The following is a 16,403-nucleotide window of genomic DNA, read 5'->3' as shown; positions in this document are numbered from 1 at the left end:
ATAGCCCTAATCACAGTGAGCTATAATTGTTTGCATGTTTAACTCCTTATTGGACTATACTTCCAGGGAGGGTAGGTATCAGATCAAGTTTTATCGTCTACATATCCCTAGTGGTTAGCATGGTGCTAGCAAATGATAGGTGTTCAGATATGAGTTGAAAGAATACTGACAAAAGGCAGATACTGTGATTCCAAACTTATGAATGAGAAAGGTGAAGCTTGCCCTGGATACGTGGGCAAATGGTAAACCTGAAATCCAGATCTCTCAACTCTGAAATTTTCTCCCTAATACATCAACCATCAATCACTCTAATAGCTATATATTTTACAATATAAGCCACAGGACAATCAAATGTCTATTTGAATGAACAAACTGTTATTTTTCCCTGCTGCATAGTACAATTTATCACTTACTACTCCCACCATACTTCCACACTTACCCAGATAATGTGTGAAGTTTTAGCTGCAAATCTGCAACTTTTCTTCATACTAAGAAAAGGAACAGGTAACCTACAAGGGCTGAAGCCATTACATTCAAAGGAAATGGTCCAAAGACTAAAGAAACTGTAGAATGGTTGCATTTCTCCTCTTCAGAACCCTGACAGAGTCAAGAGCTGCTCTGGGGAAGAAGTGTGGCAAGTGGGCAAGTGTGTTTGTGTGCTCTTGCCCCTATAATCTCTGCAATAAACTCTCTACTTGCTCAAACAACTAGACCCTTACACACACGCAAAACAGATGCATGGAAAACTTTACTTCTGACAATAATCATGAAATTAAGGACTTACATCTTTTGGAATCTACTTAGTTCTTTCTCACTTTGCATTGTGATAGTACCTGAGACATGAGCTTATTTATGGAAGATTGCCAAAAGGACAATCTCTGTATTAATAATAATTAAAATAACAACAAAAATAGCTAACATTCATTGAGTGTATGGCTTTCTATTAAGTCCTTCATAACATCAGTTAATCTAATCCTCACAAACCATGTAAGATAATATTTTCTCTATTTTACAAATGGGAATGAAATTAAGTAGTTTGCCCAAGTTCACACAACTAGTACATGGTAAGTGTAGGATCAAAACCTCGGTCTGTTGAACCCTAAAGTTCCTGCTCATATCTACTCTCCTACACTGCTGTGAGGAACAAAGGACTTCATAGGTTTCTGGTCCCTAAATGTTTTTATTTCATATTGGTAAAATATTTTTATCATAACTCATACGTATAACATAAAATTACATATATGTAATGCATACATATATTACATATGCACCTACTGCAGTAATATTTTAGTTACATTATAAAACAGAGGTCAAAATAGAAATTTTAAATTACTCAGCAATATTTTAAAATTGTGTTTATTGTTTATAATGGTTCAAAACTTTTTGCTCCTATTTTTTAAATAGTATTAATAATAATGTCTGGGCATTATATAAACTTTCAATAAGATACATTGTTTAAAATAACATGCCGCTTCAATTTTCAAATAGTCTTCTTGATAATTCAGGCATTTTTTTGGACATCTTGTAAGATTATTTTTACTGCATTATGTGGCTGACAGAGATTTCTTACTAAAAGATAAACTGTTGGTTTTTCAATTTTATTGTTGTTCCTTTGTGCTGGCATTATTAGAATTATATTTAATACAGTTTCTTTTCAAATATCCCTCTAAGTCCACTTGTCTGTGCACATGTGAACAGCAATATGTTTAAATACACTGAAAATCAATTAACAGATGATGGTACATTGTCAGTTCCTCCCAATTAGGAAAATTCTCACCCTATTCTCAGAATAAATAAAAAATGTACAAAAGTATTAATCTTCTGACAAGATGACTGTCTAATTAATAATCAGCAAAACTCCTCCACTCAATGGATTTCCTTGCACATCTCCTGGAGTGCCTATACATCCTCTCCCACACCCACCTGGACCTTAAATATCACTTAGCTAAATACTCTAAAATCCACTGTTGGATTCAACCAGACCTGCAGAGAGTTGTCTGCACTTAATTCACTGTCCAAAACATTGCTTTTATTCAATTATGTTTTGATATGATGTCATCAACCTAACTGAAGGAACTTATGAGAAACTGTTTCTCATAGTGGAAAATAGAAGAGCTAAAGTATAAATTCAAAGGACTCCTTCCAATGTCATCTTCTGCAGAGTATGGGTGAAAAGCAAGAAGTAATCATCATCTCCCCAAGTCTCCTAACAGAAAGACTCCTGAAAACAAGGAAGTTCATTCTGTGATTCATAAAGACAAAGATTCCGTCAACTTGAAACCAATCAATCAATGCTCCCAGGTTTAATTTTGAGAGAAGCAGAACATGACCACTATTTTAAAAAAACTATATTCTTTAGTGATTCTCTATACTATTGCCAATACAATGATTTTAATGTACAAAATGAAGTTTTTGCAATTATATCCTTTTCTCCCATGTTCTCTTTTTTTCTGATCATGTTTACTGAAATGTAATTTTATGTCTGTTGAATACAATAATAAGAACTGAGTTTGAAGAAAACTTCACTTATGTGATGGTTCATAAGAGGACTTACAAGTAACAGAGTAAATATCTTTGTACTTAAAACCAAAAGTTGGAGAAAAGGGGAACTGCTAGTCATGCACTATATAACCTCATGACTATGCATTTGTGTATGGCCACTGACTTTTATGCAGACATTTCACTGTTTCGCTAATAGGATTGGGCTCATTCTAAATATGTAAAGTATCATCTAATTTACGTGCTGCTCAGCTTAAGATCTTCATTATATGGTATTCAGGAATAATTCTAATACCAACTAATATTCATCTAGTTAATATCATGCCTTCAAGGAATCAAAATGCTTGACCAAAAAATTTTGAACAATGCTTCCCACACATGACACATTTTCAGACCCTTATTTTCCAGGGGACTTAGTGACTCATGCTTTATTTTACTAATTCTTACACAAATCCTAGATAACTAAGAAATCTAAGGTTAAGAGTGGTTGGGAGATTTATCATGAAACTACCACAAGCTAACAGCAGAGTTCAAAATTAGCACAGGGAGATCAGCTCGGTGCTTGTGACCACCTAGAGGGGTGAGATAGGGAGGGTGGGAGGGAGGGAGACGCAAGTGGAAAGAGATATGGGGATATATGTATATGTATAGCTGATTCACTTTGTTATAAAGCAGAAACTAACACACCATTGTAAAGCAATTATACTCCAATAAAGATATATTTTTTTAAATGTTTAATTGTTTCTGATTGGTTTTATCTTACCACACTGTGTCAGTTGAGGTCTTAAAGCAGAGAGATTTCAGTACCAGAAAAGCAACTAAGCTACCCAAGAGTAACATTTGCATTTGAAAGCATAGTAAGATTAATCACAATAATAAAAATCTAACATATATTGAATACTTACTGTGTTTCAGGCACTGTGCTAAGGAATTATGTACAAAACCTCATTTAACCCTCAGACAATTCTCTGAAATATGTAAGATACAATCGCCTAAGGAAATTACAGCTAAAGAGAGGATAAAACAAACTTCCCGAGGTAAGGGATCTGATAAGTGGCTGTTCTAGAATCAAACTCAAGACTGTTTGATTCCAAAACTCACATGTTGAATCAATACAGTAGGTGGAATTAAAAGCTGCCTAACCACTTGCACATTTCTGCACCAAGGGACCACCGTGTTCCAAACCTGCCAACCTCATCACTGTCACAGTAGCAGCCAGTAGTTTAACTACTTACAGAGAATGCAGATAAAAAGGTGCCCTGGGAGAGATGGAGGACTAAAGCCAGATTCACTAAACTGTGGGCGGGGGGGGGGTGGGGGGTGTGTGCGAGGCACTGCTGGCCTAGGGCCAGAGGTAACAGTTGATAGGAAGTAGCAGAGAGAAGGAGTGAGAGGGATTACAGGACACCTAGGACTCAGGCAGGCTTTGTGGCCCAGGAACTAGATGTACAACATCCCAAAGACCATCACAGAGCAGAATCAAACACCGCTGTAATACCTGGTTCTAGAATAGTAACACCAAGGGCAGGACAGAGACAATCTCCAAACTGCTAGCCTGGCAGGATAAGCACAGAGGGAGGGAGAGAGTAAAAAGAAAAACAAAATGGAAAAACAACTAAACTTTTTTTTTTTTTTTTTTTTTTCGGTACGCAGGCCTCTCACTGTTGTGGCCTTTCCCGTTGCAGAGCACAGGCTCCAGACATGCAGGCTCAGCGGCCATGGCTCACGGGCCCAGCCGTTCCACGGCATGTGGGATCCTCCCGGACCAGGGCACGAACCCGTGTCCCCTGCATCGGCAGGCAGACTCTCAACCACTGCGCCACCAGGGAAGCCCCTATTTTTCTTTTTTTGATTTTTAGGAATTTCATGTAATGTCTGAAACATTAATATTAACATATTCCCATACAAATAACCCAAAGAAAGTTTAGTATTAGTGTTTTTTTGAATTTTATTTTTTTATACAGCAGGTTATTAGTCATCAGTTTTATACACATCAGTGTATACATGTCAATCCCAATCACCCAATTCATCACATAACTATCCCCACCCTCCCCCACAGCTCTTCCCCTTTGGTGTCCATACATTTGTTCTCTACATCTGTGTCTCAACTTCTGCCCTGCAAACCGGTTCATCTGTACCATTTTTCTAGGTTCCACATATATGCGTTAATATACGATATTTAACAACTAAACTATTAATACAACAAAGACAAATTTTAAAAGCCCAAGAATACATTTTTGGCAATATACATGACAAAAGATTACTATCCCTAATATATAAAATGATCTTATTATTGAATAAGAAAGAGACCAATAACTCAATTAAAAAAAGGCTAAAGAAATGTACAATTCACAGAAGAAATAAAAATGACAAAGAATGTAAAAAGTTCATTAACCTCACTAGTAAGCAATGAAATGTAATTTAAAACAATGTCGTATCAATCATTGTCTATTACAATAACACAGATAAAAGAACGGAAAATAATCAGCATGAGCAAAAGACAAGATAAGTGAGTTCTCTCATGCACTGTATAAACTGGCATGACCTTTCTGAAAGTCCATTTACTAAATGCATCAAAATTTTAAATATGTATTCGTTTGACATAGTGCTCATACTTACAGGAATTGCACAAAGATATGCAATGCTGTTCATCACATTATTTATAATCATTAAAAATTAGGGACAACCCTGATGTCTATCAATAGAAGATCAGTTAAACAATTGCAAAATATTCATACCATAATGCAATTCTAGTGTAGCCATTAAAAAGAATATGAACCTATGTTCTTTGATATAGAAAGACGTCTACAAAATATCGTTAAGAAAAAGGATGTTACCAAAAAAAAAAAAAAGAAAGAAATAGGATGTTACAAAATAACAGGCATGTATATTGTATAAAACTGGTTTGTATAAAATTACATGTGTGTTTCCTATACATTTATGGATTATGTATATGTGTGTGTATGGATAGAGAGATGCCTAGAAGGATGTTAATCAATATATCTTTCCTCTATCATAATGATAAATAATAAGTCATTCTCATTTTGAAAAAAATATATTTTGACTTTCAAGGGATTGGTTTTAGTGGATAAATATTCAGATGCTTATACACATGAAATAGTGAAGTCATTTTCATTAAAATCATGTGAAAAGCAGCTATCACCACTATTTTTCAATATTTTGGGGAGGTTTTTAGAAAATAAAAGGAAAACAGTAGATTTGTCTTTGATCAATAGTTTCTCTTTATACTGGAAATAAGTTATAAAGAGAAAGAAATTCACTTTCAACATCAACAAAAGTATAAAATATTAAAGAATATATTTAACAAGAAAGGTACAGAAAAATTATAAAATATTATCAAACAACATAAAACAAGAACTGAACAAGTAAGAAGATATATCATCATAAGTGGAAGACTTAACATCAGAAAAATATCAATCCTACCCAAATTAGGATACAGATTGAATATCATTCCAATCAAAATCCAGCAATGAATTTTCTTTAACTAGAGAAAATGAAAGTTCATTTCAAAAAGTAATTATATGAGAATAGCTGTAAAAACCTTAGAAAAGAAAAACAAAGGTTAGTAAGCCTTACCAGACATGAAAACAGTGTAACACTGGCACAGAAATAAAGAATAAAAAAATAACATAACGTAGAGTTCAGAAATAGGTACAAATATATGTGGGAGTATAATATATAACATATATGATGTTCCAACTCAGGGGCAAAAGAATGTTTTATTTTTAAAAAGCCAGTGTATGCAAAGCTGGCTAGCTACTTGGAAGAAAACAATGTTATTACATGCTTACATCACACTATATATAAACATAAATTCCAGTCATAGTAAAAGATTAAAGCTCTAAACTAAAAAGAGTTGAAAAATAAATGACATTCAGGGAAGAAAATGGTTTGCAATACATAGGACAAAGGATTAACATTCCTAACTCACAGAGAGCACTTATAAACTGATAAGAAAAAGATTAACACCCAATTTTTTTAAAGGCAAAGATATGAATAGGTAATTCACAAAACAGAAAATATAAATCACCAATAAATATGTGAAAATATACCCGCCCTGGCTGTGGCCAGAAAACTGCAACAATGAGATAATATTTTTCACCTGTTAAAGTGGAAAAGATTGAAAAGAGCACTAATACCCAGCGCTAATGAGAATGCTAAGAAATAACTGCTCTCATACATGGTTAGTGGGAATGGGAATTGCTACAATCTTTTCTGAAAATTATCTGGCAGAATGCATTAAAATTTTAAATGCAAACCATAAAAGCAAAACTGGACTTCATCAAATTTAAAAGTTTCTGCTCTTTGGGGCTTCCCTGGTGGCGCAGTGGTTGAGAATCCGCCTGCCGATGCAGGGGACACGGGTTCGTGCCCCGGTCCGGGAAGATCCCACATGCCGCGGAGCGGCTGGGCCCGTGTGCCACGGCTGCTGAGCCTGCGCGGCCGGAGCCTGTGCTCCGCAAAGGGAGAGGCCACAACAGTGAGAGGCCCGCCTACCACAAAAAAAAAAAAAAAAAAAAAAAAATTAAAAGTTTCTGCTCTTTGAAAAGAGCTGTTAAAAAAAAAGAAGACAAGCCACAGAGGAAGAAAGTATTTGCAAGCTGCATGTCAGATAAAGGACTTGTAGCCCAAAATATATACAGAACTCTCAAAACTCAATAGTAAGAAAACAAAAGTCATTATTTTTTTTAAATGGGCAAAAGGTTTGAACAGACACTTCACCAAAGAAGATATATAGATAGCAAATAAGCAAAGAAGAGATACTCAATACCATTAGTCATAAGGTAAATTGCAAATTAAAACCAAAAGATACTACTACTACATACTCACTAGAATAGCTAAAATTTAAAAGACAGACAATGTTAATTATTGGCAAGGATATGGAGTATCTAGAACTCATACACACTGTTGGTGGAATGCCAGATAGTACAGCCACTTTGGAAAACAGTCTGACAGTTTCTTATAAACAGGCACCATAAAATCAAGCAATCCCACTCCTAGGTACCTACCTAAGAGAAATAAAAACATACGTCAACACAAAGATCTGAGAGTAAATGTCTACAGTGGCTTTATTCGTAATCACCAAAAGCTAGAAATGAACCAAATGTCCATAAACAGATGCATGGATAAATAAATTGTAGGATATTCTTAACATAAAATATTACTCAGCAACAAAAAGAAATGAACTGCTAATATATGCAAAAAGATGACTGAATCTCAAAAAAATCATGCTAAGTGAAAACAATCAAACACACACAACTACTTTATTTTTCCATTGATATGACACTCAGGGACAAATATCAGATCAGACACAGCTAAGGACTGGAAGTTGAGAAAGGAGAGTGACTGCCAAGGGAGACAAAAGAATTTTTAGGGTGACGGAAATGTTCTATATCTTGATGGTGATGACAGTTATATGACTCTATATTAACCTGTCCACATTTATTTGTACTATAATGTAAATTACACCTCAATAAACCTAAATTCATAAAATTTAAAAATATGTATCTTTTGACCCAGACATCCACTTTCAGAAATCTATTCTACAGAAATGAATGTGTAAATATGTATAGAAATTAATATACATTAATAGGGAAATGGTAAAATAAAGTATGTTACATTCAATACTATGGAATATAATGCATATAATTAAATAGACCTGGATATAGTCCTTTGAGAACTGAAAGAACACTTATTTGAGCCCTTTGTTCGACTGAAGTTAGAAAGATTGGCCACAACAGGGAAGTATGAGCCTCTTTTGCTCAATTCATTTACCACAGTAATACAATAAAGCTAACCACAGGAATCTCAATATATTTTGGAATCTAATGACTGAAAGAAGAGGAACAAAACCATAAGTAGCAGACAATAACATAACAAGAGTCCTCATAGAGGAATTTTGGAAAGCATCTTGAGTAATGCCATCCATTTATAATGGCTATACAGTTCAGGCTACCTGGAAACAAGAGTTGACTAGATGACTTCACAACACAAATTTTTTAAAAGTTGACTTCACTACAGGATCATTCACTATGTTCTAATTACTATGCAGAATGCAGCACAAATATAATATTCCTTGCCTTCTGGGAGTTTATGTTCTAAAGAAAATCCTAGAAAGTGTATTGCCTCTTAAGGATGGCTTTTAACTTTTTATTTTCTGTTTTTCATTTGATTATAGTACAGGCATCTGCCACAAAAGTTCAATTTATACCTCAAAAGAGGGGGGTTCGCCAGGGGAGGAGAGACAAATAACTAAATTCAAACCTATAAACAGTTATTTAATAGATGTCCAAATTAACCCTTAAAAAGTAGTCTTTGAGTGAACTTACAATGTGTACACAGCAGAACATTTTCAACAAACTTATAGAGCATTATCACATTAAGAATCACGAGAGCACAAAGATACAGAAGAAATGATCATTGTTCTTTCTTAAAGTCACCTACCAAACTCTCCCTTTCATTTATCACTCCTTGAGTAACATGCACAGTGACATTTAATACTCTCAGATTCAAGAAGCTACAGGACAAGATTACATGCATGTGTTGGTGAGTCAGTGTGAAAAAATGCAGCATATTTAAAATAGTTCTATCATTGATGTTCTCCTCGAATTCCTCCATCACCTTCACATAACCTTAGAGTTTACTTCAAAAACCCTCCAGATTAGGTGAGGCTAACATTATTTCCAATACCATGTAAATCATTCACATGAAGATATTAAGACATGTTTAATATCATGCAAAAATACAATCCATTTTTTAAAAAATATATAATGAGGACCACTTGTTTCCATTAACTGGGTTGTCACTAGAACTGTAGAGTTGTTTTCCTTTTATTAAATGTTCAAAAGATCCTCAAAGCTAGAATATCATTTGCCTTCATGTGAAGGGTGGCTGTTTAAGAGAGATCACAAGCTAGAATGCAGAATATGAAGGCATACCTCTCACCTCAATGCCGACAGATCAGCTAAAGATGGAACACCTAAGAATGAGGGCTTGCTTGTGAGGTGAAGGGCAAGAGCCATCATTTTCAATAAGCTTTTAAGCAGCTGCCATTTCCATCACTTTATTAATTTCTTACTAATACTGACATTTCAATCACTTTATTAATTTTTTTCCTCTACTGTTAACTTAGCTGTCCAATTTAAAAATAAAGACTATACCACTAACTGACCACTAACAGGAAACAATCATGATACACTGCTACACATATACATGAAATTCTGTAAATAATTGGGGAAAGGGGTTGAGGGGAGAGCAGAGACATTAACAAGTGATCTCTTTCTGAGATTTCGGAGGTCCAGTTTCCTCATCCTGTTCCCACATACTTTCATGGCAGACATTTCAAACATTATGCCAGAGTTATACAAAATAAGTAAAACATCACCAAGCAGAAATCCTAGGGTAGGTGTTCTGAACATGTTGGTAAAGAAAGTCACTTCATTTGAGAGGTCTCTGCCCCTTCAACCTCACCCTCCTTACCAATATACATTCATCACCGAAAAGGGAAATATTTACAGAAGTTAGTTTAGTTATGTTTAAATATTATGTTTAGCTGTCTGGAGACCATGTTCTCAAAATTTATACAAGAAATCAAGGATTAAACTTCATAACAATTAGAAAACTACACTGTGTAAAATCAAAGACTTCGTTAAAGGATATTAAAATAGTTTTACCATTGGTGCTAAAATGAAATGACTCTATCTCTTCTCAACACCTGGCACCAAAACCTTTTGAACTTTCACGTAAACAACCCAGGGCACACCAAATGCTCTGTCTGCAGCAAGGTACCACCTCTGCAACAGGCATTTGGGTGAAAAATGTGAAAAATGCCTGAGGGCTCTTTGAAGCAGCTTGGGAGAAGTGAGAGCAGGAAAGAGGCTCTTCTCTAGGGTAAGTTTGTTTAGTAGAAAGTAAGCAAGTTGTCAGGGTAAAAGTTGACAATGTTGATTCCAACAGTTTGAACTGAGAATAAACATCCAAAGGGATTATGTTACTGAGAATTAGAAAAGATTCCATTGAACTCAATAGAGCACTTGTGTTTTCAAAGATAATATGCCTTCAAGCCACACTCTGGATGCACAGTTTAGGATTAGAATTACCCTAAGCTCTTTCTATGCCACATTATAGAACACAGGGTCTGACATCTCTAATGTATGCCTAAAAATATTAGAATAAGGATAGCTTAAAATATTGCATTTCTAATAACTGAATTGGAAAATACTATATACATGTACTATTTGTACATTTGAGGTAGACTGAAGAAATTTGGAGAAAAATATGTTCTTCCCAAACATCTAAACTTAAACACAGTTTCACTAACCAATTTAGGATTTATTAGCCATAAATCACTTTTAAGTTTTCCTTCCTTAATGACCTATCAAAGAACAAAAAATAGGGCCTATACTTATGAAATCTATAATCCTCTTCTCTGCTCTCCAAAGCCACATTTAAATCTGGCTTTCATCTCATGCTGCTGAGTTTTCCACCAGGTACAGATGTAGAGTCAGAAGAGACTTGTGCTTTTTCAAAAGCAAAACAACCTGGTTGCTGGAAGCAACCTAGTGAAATGCCAGGAAGCCTGTAAAAAATTTTTAAATTTTCCTAACTTGGAGTTTACAAAAATAAGTGTGAGATGTTCATAGCCTGTCAGGCATTCCATCTTTTTATTTTTTTAATATTCATAAACAAGGGAAAACACACACTTTGATTTATTAAAATTTATTTGAATCAATATAATGCAGATCTACCGTGCATTTCCTTAAGAAAATGGAGGTAACTCAGACTGCTTTTCTTAGTTCATCCAAGTCCTACATGATTCTTAAATTAGAGTGTGCTATTAGAATTTTTTTCCAAAGCTTGACAAAGGCATGCAACTCACATGCTCTTTACCAGCAAAGTCTGCAGCAGCCCTGCAAAAAGTTGTTTCTCCTTTGAGCTCTCACATATATTCACTTCCCTCCTAGAACCAAGGATGTAAAGGAGTATGGCTCAGTCTCATAGCCTCTTTGTTCTTAAAAAGAAAATCAAATTCCCTAGATATTTTCAAACTCCACCAAGAACAGAACATTCTCAGCTCTGCCTGTGGATCATTATCTCTTTTACATTTCATCTTTATATTCACTGGGTTCACAGAAAGGGCATACACAGAAAGAGGAAAATAGCTGCTTCTTAGACACCAAATTTAGTAATTTTCTCAAATCTATTGGCACACATCTAAAAAGTCATATTTTTACAAGGCTTCATTAGGTTTTCATTGGTTCTCTCTTTTGAGAACACACATGCTGAACAGCCCATAACCTCAAGCCAAAATACATCTGCAAAATGTAATAAGTATTTTTATGTGAATATAAAAGTCATCACAATTTTTAAAGGGATAAGTGGGAAAAGACAGATAGATGCAGCTCATCTGAATCCCACTTCAGTGTCTCCCAAGCATCAAGTTGCTAACTGATGGAGACCATCAATCTACAGTGCTCTAAGATTCCAGCCGACGCCAATAGCCTTACCTGTTAATACGAGATTACTGTAAGTATTGGAGAACTGCTCCTTTAGAAGAACCAGATGCATCTGAGCTGCCTTCTCCCGTTGGAGCTCCAGCATAACATCAGGGTGCTGGGCAATCTTGCAGCCTTTCTGTTTATCCAAGGCAACATCACTTCGAACAATGTCTAAAAAAAGAAAGAAAGAAGACAGGCAGCAAAAAACAAAACAAAAGCCATATACACATCAAAGTTCTGTTGTACCCAATATGACAGAATTTATAAACTACCAGCATTTTCATCAAAGTGAAGAGATTCAGAAATAATAAACCTGAAGGGTCTCCTACTTCATGATGCATCGTACAAGTTTCTCTGGTCATTTCCAAATTCTCTGGAGATTTCTGTTTCTTAGCTTTCTCTGACCTCATTTAAGATTCTCACTCCTCCATTCCCCGTCTCAGCTCACATCCAGGACTTATGTGCCTCCTGGTCCCTTTTCTTAACATCTTTTACCATGGGGAAAAATAATACAACTTTGCCTGAATACTAGTGACTATGAAGGTCATTCCCTCTATTCAGGCTGTAGGACTGGGTGATAGCACCAGCATGTGTATTCAGGATACTTGGCCTGTTTTCAAATTTACCCCCCACCCAGCCCATTCAACTCAAATGAAAGCTGCCATTCTGTGGTATAGCTGCTTAGGACTTCTACTGCTATTTTTCATGTACCTCTGAGTTTCAGACTCATTAATTGCCCTTTAAATATATAAAGTATATAAAAGTATTTTGTGGGTCACTTAAGAGAGCAAGAGTAGGGCTAGAGTCACTTTGGAGAACTGCCTCTTTCCCAATTACTTTCCTATTAGTGATAGGCTGCCTTTCACACTTCAGTATGATTTTCACTCAAAGCATATGTATTCTCCAGAAAACAGCCCTTCTCAAAAACAAACATTCATCTAGAATGCTGCCCCCAAAGCAGGGACCTTTTATGTCCCAAAGTAACTTGTTTATTTTTACAAATTAAAAGATAACTCAGCTGATTATCATGGGGCAAATGATATTATCAGCAGCAATCGGAATGACAACTCTAGAAACTTTCAAGTTTTACGTAACAAACTGAAGGATTTTAGGGGAAAAAAGTGCTAAAAATTAAAAAACTGCTCTGCCACTATTGACACCAACGGCTTTGGAAAAGAAAAACTAACGCTCATGTCAATGGTACCAATAGGAAAGATTTGGCTCTTTAAGCAATATTATTGACACCTAAGAGAAAATAGGGCATGTGACATGAAGGGTTGATCATCATTCTGTGCAAAAGATTTTCAAACACATCAAAAGAGACTTAAAAGAGAATATCAGATATAAAAACAAACCCATGACAACATCTTCTACCTTCTGAGCATTAGGATGTGTGGTTGACAAAGATTAGCCAGATGTAAGAATGGTCCTCACTCATTCTTAGATAAAAATAGAGGAGCTGGTTGGAAATAATGCAATATTTATGCCTAAACATATTTATACTAATTTCTAGGATGTAGGTAATAAGGTGCACTCATTTAACAATCAAGTAAGTAATAATCTCATAGATTTTCTGAGCCTTGAATACAAAATTAGAATAAATTTAAGAATACCCTCTAGTTTATAAGATCATCAATAGAAGGTAAGAGGAATAATGAATACAGTATACATCTATTTAAATTACACTCTGTAAAAATTTTTAAATACAGTGTATCACTGAATCCTTCCAACCATCGATGAAAACAGACATTGTTGACTAGCTGACCCAAATCCTAAACACAATCCCTTCTCCTTTGCCTTCCTCTACTAGAGACTGAAGAGCTAAAATATACAATTCCCCAGCTTTCCTTGAAGCAAAAAGTGGCCATGTAACATGCTTCTGGCCAATGAGCTGCAGGCACACATCCCTAGTAGGACCTCCCTGGCCAAATTAAAAGACAGAACTTCACTAAGACCAGTTTTTTTTTTTTCCTTCAGCCCTTTAGTCCTTCCTATTCTTTATGCCTAAAACACAAACAAAGTTATAGTAGTCATTTTGTGGCAATGAATCAAGAAGCAAGGGGGCAAAGGTCTTATGCACTAAGGATGGTGAACAGGAAGATGGGAAGAGCTTAAGTCCCCTAACGTCATTATTGAGCTACCATACTTGTGCTAGACTGCCTATCTTTTGTTTCTTGTTATGTAACAGAAAGGCACTATTTGTATAAACCATTAATAGTCATCTATTTTTGAAATCCTAATCTGTTCTGTAATCCTAAATGATAGAGTAATATTATTATCCCTAATTTATATATGGAAAAACTGAGGTCCACAAAGCATAAGTGACTTGCTCAAGTTCACATATCATGGTCAGTCTCCAAATCCAGAAATTTTCAAAGGCAAATCCACTGATCTTTCCAGAAGTTACTCCTATATAGAAACTCAAGAACTTAATAGTAAAGTATGGTAAACAGTAAAACTGAGGAAATAGAAAGAAAACCTTTTTATACTATACAGTAGCATACCACAGCTTATCTATCCAGAAAAGAAATATGGATGATACTTTCCAAAAACAACATTACAAAACTCATACCAAAATATACTACAAAGAGGAAAAAGAGGTTTCAATTATCCTGATATCTTCTAATAGAAGTCAAATTCAAAGGGTAGAATATCTACTAAACTCTCTATTTCCTATCTAACAAATGTATTGTGCAGAAGGTAGAAGAAGCATAATTACAACTGATATCCTCAACATCATTTAAGCCAGAACCTTGAAATTACCTAATATTAAGAATAGTAAGAAAAGAAAACAATGGGCATGGCCTAACAAACATCCTAGACTTTAAAAAGTACATTTCAACAATGTTTGGGGAAAACATAGATTTGCAATATAGAATCTTTTTTTATTGAGGTATAGTTGATTTATAATATTATATTTATTTCAGGTCTACAAAATAATGATTCAATTTTTATAGATTATACTCCATTTAAAGTTATTATAAAATATTGGCTATATTCCCTGTGCTGTACAATATATCCTTGTGGCTTATTTATTTTATATATGGTAGTCTGTAATTCTTAATCCCCTATCCCTATTTTTCCCCTCCCCGCCTTCCCTCTAGCTACTGGTAACCACTAATTTGTTCTCTATATCTGTGTCTTTTTGTTTTGTTATATTCATTCTTTTGTTTATTAGATTATTCTGCATATAAATGATAACATATAGTACTTGTCTTTCTCTGACTTATTTCACTAAGCATAATACCCACCAGGTCCATCCATGTTGTTGCAAATGGCAAGATTTCATCTTTTCATGGCTGAGTAATATTCCAATGTTCTATCAACAGATGAAAGGATAAAGATGTGATGTGATATATATACACACACACACATATATAATCTCACATATGACTGACCCCGTTGGTCGTATGATTTATAAATATTTTTTTCCCATTCAGTAGACTGTCTTTTCATTTTCGCAATGTTTTCCTCTGCTGTGCAAAAGCTTCGAAGTCCATTTGTTTAGTTTTGCTTTTGTTTCCCTTTATCTTAGGAGATAGATCCAAAAAATATTGCCATGATTAATATCAAAGAGTGTTCTGCCTATGTTTTCTTCTAGGAGTTTTATGGTTTTCAATCTTACATTTAGGTCTTTAATCCATTTTTAATTTATTTTTGTATATGGTATGAGAAAGTAGTCCAGTTTGATTCTTTTGCATGTAGCCGTCCAGTTTTCCCAGCACCACTTATTGAAGAGAGTGCTTTTCCCCATTGTATATTCTTGCTTTTTTTTGTCATAGATTAATTGACCATAAATGTGTGGGTTTATTTCTGGGCTCTCTATCTGTTCCATTGATCTGTGTGTCTGTTTTTGTGTAGGTACCATTCTGCTTTGATTACTGTAACTTTGTAGTACAGTCTGAAGTCAGGGCATAATACCTCTGGATCTGTTCATCTTTCTCAACAATGCTTTGGCTGTTCAGGGTCTTTTGTGTTTCCATACAAATTTTTAAATTGTGTTCTAGTTCTGTGAAAAAATGCCATTGATATTTTGATAGGGATTGCATTGAGTATATAGATTGCCTGGGGTAGTATGGTCATTTTAACAATAATGATTCTTCCAATCCATGAACACATAATATCTTTTCATCTGTTTGTTTTATGTTCAATTTCTTACACCAGTGTCTTATAGTTTTCTGAGTACAGGTCTTAGGTAGGTTTCTTCCTAGGCATTTTATTCTTTTGATGTGATTGTAAATGCGATTGCTTCCTTAGTGGGTGATTGTAAATGGAATTGCTTCCTTAGTTTCTGTTTCTGATAGTTCGTTGTTATATAGAAATGCAAAGATATCTGTATATTAATTTTGTATCCTGCAACTTTACCAAATTCATTGATGAGCTCTA

The 16,403-nt window shown here is 34.9% G+C and overlaps 1 protein-coding gene across 2 annotated transcripts in view; it reads right to left on the bottom strand.

Moving 5' to 3' along the window:
* The window catches only part of HPSE2 (heparanase 2 (inactive)), a 592,918-nt gene that overhangs the window by 524,363 nt on the left and 52,152 nt on the right, over positions 1 to 16,403 (bottom strand). For both annotated transcript variants that reach the window (XM_059054720.2, XM_059054721.2), the window contains exon 3: positions 12,027 to 12,188. In XM_059054720.2, the coding sequence (XP_058910703.1) occupies positions 12,027 to 12,188 (162 nt within the window). The remainder of the gene's footprint in view (positions 1 to 12,026; positions 12,189 to 16,403) is intronic.

Source organism: Kogia breviceps, chromosome 2, assembly GCF_026419965.1.
Source record: "Kogia breviceps isolate mKogBre1 chromosome 2, mKogBre1 haplotype 1, whole genome shotgun sequence".
In the NCBI taxonomy this organism is placed as follows: Eukaryota; Metazoa; Chordata; class Mammalia; order Artiodactyla; family Physeteridae; genus Kogia; species Kogia breviceps.
This window is presented reverse-complemented; position numbering and strand designations above follow the sequence as displayed.